Here is a 6,325-nt window from a genome sequence, read left to right on the forward strand (position 1 = left end):
TGTTCCCCTTATCGAACTACGAGGAGCTGTTCTCGGCGTACGATATCTCGAATGTTTCCGTGCACATTGTGAGCCCCGTGGGAAATTCAATAATCACGCCACAAGGTGTTTCATTCGAGTGGCAACTTGCCAACTTTCCCACTGAAGCTCTGCATTTGTATGGCGCCGAGGTTTTTCGATACGAATTATTTTTGGACGACGAGGTTTTCACGTCGGAAATAGGATTTCTTGCACTTGAAAGCGAAGACGACGATACTGAAGTGCTCAATCGCACTGTCGATTCCTCTCCGAAAATTCACACACGACGGGATATTTAAGCTTCATCTCGAAGTTACTATCCCCATTCCTGGGCTAATCGAAGAGCTCACGACATACAAGAAAGATGTCTACGTCCGAAAGCCACCCACTCCCTCTATTGAGGACGAGGTACACCTATCACTAACGTCTCCCTTGGATGGTGCTATCTTCGAACGACATCAGTCTATTGTCCTCGAGTACACCGCCATGAATGTACAAACTCTCGAGTTGCTGATTGATGACGACATTTACTTGAAGAAAACCCACGTGGACGATGGCAATATGCTGCTGCGTGGACTCGGCGTGGGGCCGCACACACTCGGAGCGAAAGCCGTGAGCGACCAGAATAGAGTCACAGCGTCCAGTTTAGTGCATGTAGAGATAATGGAGTCAGCATAGGCGCTATTAAGTGTAATTGGATGGAGTTAGCGTATTACGGTACTGCACACGCTGTGAATTTCCCTGTAACGGGGAAGATATATGTACTTTAGCGGTAAGCGAGGTGTTCTCTCTATCCTCATCCACACTCTTACTGCCAGACCTTCTTAGGCTTCCAGTGGAAGTTCTCGTACAGACGCAGCAGGTTGCGCTCGAGCATGGCCACCGTGACCTTACCCACCAGTGGCACGTACTGCACGCCCTTTATCTTAAGCAGCTCGGCCTCGTCCACGTTCTTGAAGGACGCGACGTTGATGATGACCGTGTTTTCGCTGACCCACTCAAGCGGCAGCTTGTAGCTCTTAACGGGGACGCCAGTAATGATGACACGAGACTTCTTACACGCCGTCTCCTGCGTCTCTTCGCTCGGGATGAGCTTACCGCGACGGAATAGGTACAGCGAGTAAATGTCGGCGCTGTACACGTCAGCGCCGTCATTCGCAAGCATAGCAGCCAATGGGCGGCCGACAATGTATGAGACCTGGACGACGCAGTCTCAGAAACCAGAAGTCTTTTTAGTATTGATAGTCACTCGCCCGTTGGATACTTGGTTGATATTTTTATTTCTAACGGAGTCCATCAAGGGTGGAGCTCCAGCAATTCCCCTTCTGCCAAGTGTGGGGCGAGTAGTGTGTTAACGCTTACTTCTTCCGTCGTACTCACTGTCCAGACATCGTACACGACCTCTGCAAGTGAACGAGTAGGGGACGTTCGCTGTTAGGGTTATGAGCCCAAAATTAGAGTAAACTTCCAGAACTTACGTGAACGCTGACGGTGTCGTGGACGCTGCCTTTGATGTCAGACTTACTTGGTACTCCGTCTCCGACCGCGTCGCGACGGATGATGGCTGTATCAGCGCCTGCAGCGTCAGTAGCGGCTGGACCGGTAGGTCCGTTGGCTGGTGGTGCTGGCGGGATGCCTGTCCTTCAGTCTCCACAGCCGCAGTCTGTTTCTGCGTTGAGCTCACCAACTTCAACACTCATTTTGACTGGAACTCCGGTGGTGAACGCTCCAGCGAGGTTGCATGCTAATGAAGAACAACAACGAAGGATACCATTGCCACCGCCTAACCTAGCGTTGGATGTGAACAAAAACCCACCAAAAATGGCAGGAAGCTTTAACCTCTATCGCGCTCAAGTTATGGCCTATTTACATCGACTTAATGCTTGGGGTCTGATCGATGGATCCGTACAGCGTCCGATTGTAAATGGGGAACTTCAACAGCGCTACGATATGTTGGACTTCTTTGTGAAAGATACGTTGTTTCGAGGTGCTAAAGTTGAAGACGCTGAGCGTATGTGTGATCTTCCAACTGGCAAGGAAATGTCGGAAGATCTGGAAGCACACCATACTAAGCGTGAGTTTTCTAATTACGTGTGGGTATTGAAGCAATTCTTCCACGCAGCTTACACTCGTGAGCAGACGATGGATTCTTGGCTTCAGGAAATTCACGATACACGTCGTGCGTTGGCTAATCTGGGTCGAGTTATCGATGATGATCTCACTGTGGACGTGATTCTCATGGGAGTAGTGCAGACACACAGAGATGTCGTGCGTCAGTTTTCTCGCATCATAGCTCCCGGGTCCCGACCCACTCTGCAGCAAGTCTTGAACACACTGAAGTCCGAGACCGAGATGGATGAGATCGTCCGCGATGAGAAAGAGGGAAACTCAGATCATGCACGTGGCTAAGAAACAGAAAACTTGTGACAAATCTAGTAAACATATTAGCTGGGTTAAACCCAGTGGAGCACAATCTCGTGGAGCTAAATCCAGTGAAGCAGGAAGCAAAGCCAATCAAAAGTCTGGTCCTGGTAAACGAAAGAAGGGCAAGTGCTTCTATTGTGATAGAGAAGGCCATCACAAATTTGAGTGTCGTAAGCTCAAATTTGATCTGAAGCACGGCAACGTAGATGCTGAAAAGGCAAAGTGTGGCAACAATTCTGGGGATAGCTCTAGAGGATATGGGGGAAACAAAGGTGGACCTCCTCAGCCGTTACCATTGGGAATGATCGGTCGTGTTGAAAATACTTGTGCTGTGTCAAGTACTGGGTCTACATTATTGTCGACGTTTGATACCTCTAATTCATTGGAGTGGATATTAGACACAGCAGCTATTACGCATACCTGCGCTGACCGGTCACTTATGACACAGCTCCCGCACTACGTGGAGACGAACACGCCACATGAATCGTGGACAGGAGAAGTAACAACGGAACATTTGGTGTCTCAATTGCCTGTATCTTTCCTATCCACACAAGATAGACGTGGCGAAACTGGAGAAGCGCTTGATTGCGTTCTTACTGGAGTTCGTAATGTTGTTGGATGTCACGTTAATCTGCTAAGTGTTAATGCACTTGAAGAGCAAGGCTGGCAATGTGAGTCACAGTATCCTCAGGACGGACCTCCAAGGCGGCTATTATGGAAGGGTCCGACAGCAATAGTGTTTGTCAAGAGTCGAGGTTACTATCGCACTCGTGGTTTGTGTAATTCACCTCAAGTAGTTGCATCATTTGTGGCTGGAGGTGAATCGATATTTCGGTGGCATCTTCGCTTTGGTCATGTGAATTTTGCAGCATTGCAGCAACTCCATCGTGATCAGATGGTTTCAGGCATGACGATGTCTCCTAGTGAGCGCACTAGAGATGCGATGGATTGCCTAAGCTGTACATTAGCAAAATCGCGAAGAATGTCATACAAGAATGTGTCTCCATGTCGATCAATAAGGTGTTGTGAAAAACTGATGACCGATGTCTGTCACTATGGTGAGGTTTCGGTTGCTGGAAACGTGATGTTTCAGCTCGTGGAGGATGAATACTCACGATACCTATGGGGCTTCTTACTCCGTCAAAAGTCTCAATGTACAGACAACTTGAAGACGTTGATCTTACAGCTGAAGCAATGTGAGCGACCTGTCAGATTCCTGGGGTCTGATCAAGGAACTGAGTTTGTAAATCAAAAGCTACAACAAGTCCTCCGAGACAATGGAGTTCGTCCGCTGTATACAAATACGTATACACCCGAAGAAAACAGTCTCGTCGAAAAGATGAATGGTGTAGTACTGCGATCTGTTCGCGCTCTCCTCGTAACCAGTGGACTTCCACCAAAACTATGGGGAGAGGCATTCAAGTTTGTGGTAACGATACGCAACTTCTCACCATCCAAAGCCATAAAAGGCAGTACACCTTACGAGTTATTTGAAGGTCGTGTACCTGATGTATCTGGTCTACGTGTGTGGGGCTCTGCTGCAACGTACTTCGTCCCTAAGCAAAGACGGAAAGGTAAACAAGATACGACAGCGAAAGAGGCATTGTTTCTAGGATATCCTAAATCCACGACTGGATATCGTGTCCTCGATCTTGTTACCGGACACATTGTGGAGTCTCGTGACGTAAAGTTTCGCGAACAGAGGACACTGGCGGCTGACTATGTGGATCAGTTGCTTGACAAGTTCTACGCGAAGAAGCCTGGTGTGGTGCTACCTGTTTCAATCCCGTATGTAAGACTTCCTCTTCATGACTACTCGAGCTCCTGTAGCAGCGATGAAACTGCACTGGCATTGCATAGCTCCGATGAAGTCGGTCCTATGGATGCTAAGGTTGGAGGCGATGTAGTGGAAGAGACGAAAGTTAGAAGAGCGGGGGAGCTTGAGTTTGATAATATCAACTCAGGTCCAACAAAACGCAGACGAACAGGGGAGCTGGCCCAGACTTATGATACTCCAAATTGTGACTCCACTTCTATAATTCGTGTCGATGGACATGAGAATGATACGAGATGTACAAAACACGTTGAAAAGAAGCGACAACCGGGTTTGGTTGAAGTTAAGCGACGTCAGAAAACACACACCAAAGACCCAATTGTTACGCTTCGCAGATCAACACGTACACGTCGTCCAAACGTAAGGCTACATGGCTATTCGCTTGCCAATTACTTCATCTCAACTACGGACAAGCTGCCCAAGTCAGTTCGTGCAGCGCTTCCAGGTCCTGATGGTGATAAGTGGTGGCAAGCTTTGCAAACGGAAATCTCTGACATACAAGCGAATCATACGTGGATTTTAGTGAACCGTCCGTCGGACACTAAGATCATGACCAGTCGCTGGGTGTTTGTCATCAAAAGGAATCAAAACGGAGAAATTGTACGCTACAAAGCTCGACTTACTCTCCGGGGTTTCGAGCAAGTGGTTGGTTCAGACTATTGGGAAGTATACTCTCCAGTTGTGAGCATGGAGGCAATCCGTGTTGTCATTGTGCTCGCATTCTACTATGACCCGAAACTTCGCCAAATTGACTTCACTACGGCATTTCTAAACGGTGAGATGGATGTCGACGTGTATATGGAGCAACCAGAGTTGTTCGACGATGGCACTGGACGTGTGTGCTTGTTGAAGAAGAGCTTATATGGCTTAAAGCAAGCTCCTCCGATCTGGAACGCAACTTTGAGAGATATCTAGTGAAGCTTGGTTTCAAATCCAGCATAATTGCAGATGGCGTTTACGTCAAGTGGGTCGACGACTCTCCTATCTTCCTTACAGTCTACGTTGATGATGTCGTTATTGCGGCTAAAAATGAGGGTATTACGTGGCTAATTTCACAGTTGAAGAGTGAATTTAAGCTAAAGGACTTAGGGGAGATCAACCTCTTGCTGGCCATGAATGTAAAAGTGGAGCCGACACGAGTCACGTTGTCACAAGAATCGTACATTCGACACATTGTGGAAAAATATGGCGATCACACTGCTCGTGTGGTCCGTACTTCAATGGACCCAAAAGTAAAACCTATGAGACCCAGCAAACCCTACGGACCTGACGTAAACAGAAGTGATCTACCATTTCGTCAAATTGTTGGTTCCCTACAGTATTTGGTGCGTTGTACGCGACCCGATATCGCGAACGCGGTTCGTGTCTTGAGCAAGTTTCTTGACTGTTATACAGAGGAACATTTTGGACTGGCTCAACGCGCTCTTACGTATTTGAAGGGGACTAGTTCCTATGGATTGGTGCTACCAAACGTTTCTGCAAAGGGCAATCTTTCTATCGCTGGATATGCTGATGCTGACCTCGGCAATGATATGGACACTCGTCGATCTGTTACTGGCCAAGTTGTAACACTTGGTGGATGTGTTGTAGCATACCAAAGTAAGCTACAGCCCAGTGCAGTTAAAGATACATGCAGTGCTGAGCTCACAGCAGCCAGCTGCTGTGCAGATCGAATTCGATGGCTACAAAACTTGTTAGCCGAACTACAAGTTCCTGTCGAGCTTCCAGCTCTTCTCTGGACGGACAATGCTGCAGCTGTTCCGGTCATGACACATTCCAGCGGACATCACAAGATCAAGTGTCTAGATCTAGTGATATACAAGGTTATTGACTATGTCGATGCTGGTTACATTGTGGTAAAACACATGCCGTCTAAGGTCATGCCTGCTGATGCCTTAACCAAGCCATTGGGTAAGGGCAAGTTTCGCCAACATCGAAAGTAGCTTGGTGTCGAATGCCTGTGTACTCAAGTTGATGGGGATACAGATGAAGAACCAGAACAACAATCCGACCCAGATGACGCGCAAACAAGCTAAGGAAGACTTCCAG

General features: G+C 47.8%; 1 protein-coding gene across 1 annotated transcript; it reads right to left on the reverse strand.

Annotated features, from left to right (window-relative positions):
• Positions 1 to 826: 826 nt before the first annotated feature.
• On the reverse strand, positions 827 to 1,183 carry PITG_17198 (uncharacterized protein; the record flags this gene model as incomplete). Its single annotated transcript, XM_002897033.1, has 1 exon — positions 827 to 1,183. One exon carries the CDS (start codon positions 1,181 to 1,183, stop codon positions 827 to 829), a length of 357 nt encoding a protein of 118 aa, XP_002897079.1.
• Positions 1,184 to 6,325: the final 5,142 nt, after the last annotated feature.

Source organism: Phytophthora infestans, genomic scaffold (assembly GCF_000142945.1).
Source record: "Phytophthora infestans T30-4 supercont1.50 genomic scaffold, whole genome shotgun sequence".
Lineage (NCBI taxonomy): Eukaryota > Oomycota > Peronosporomycetes > Peronosporales > Peronosporaceae > Phytophthora > Phytophthora infestans.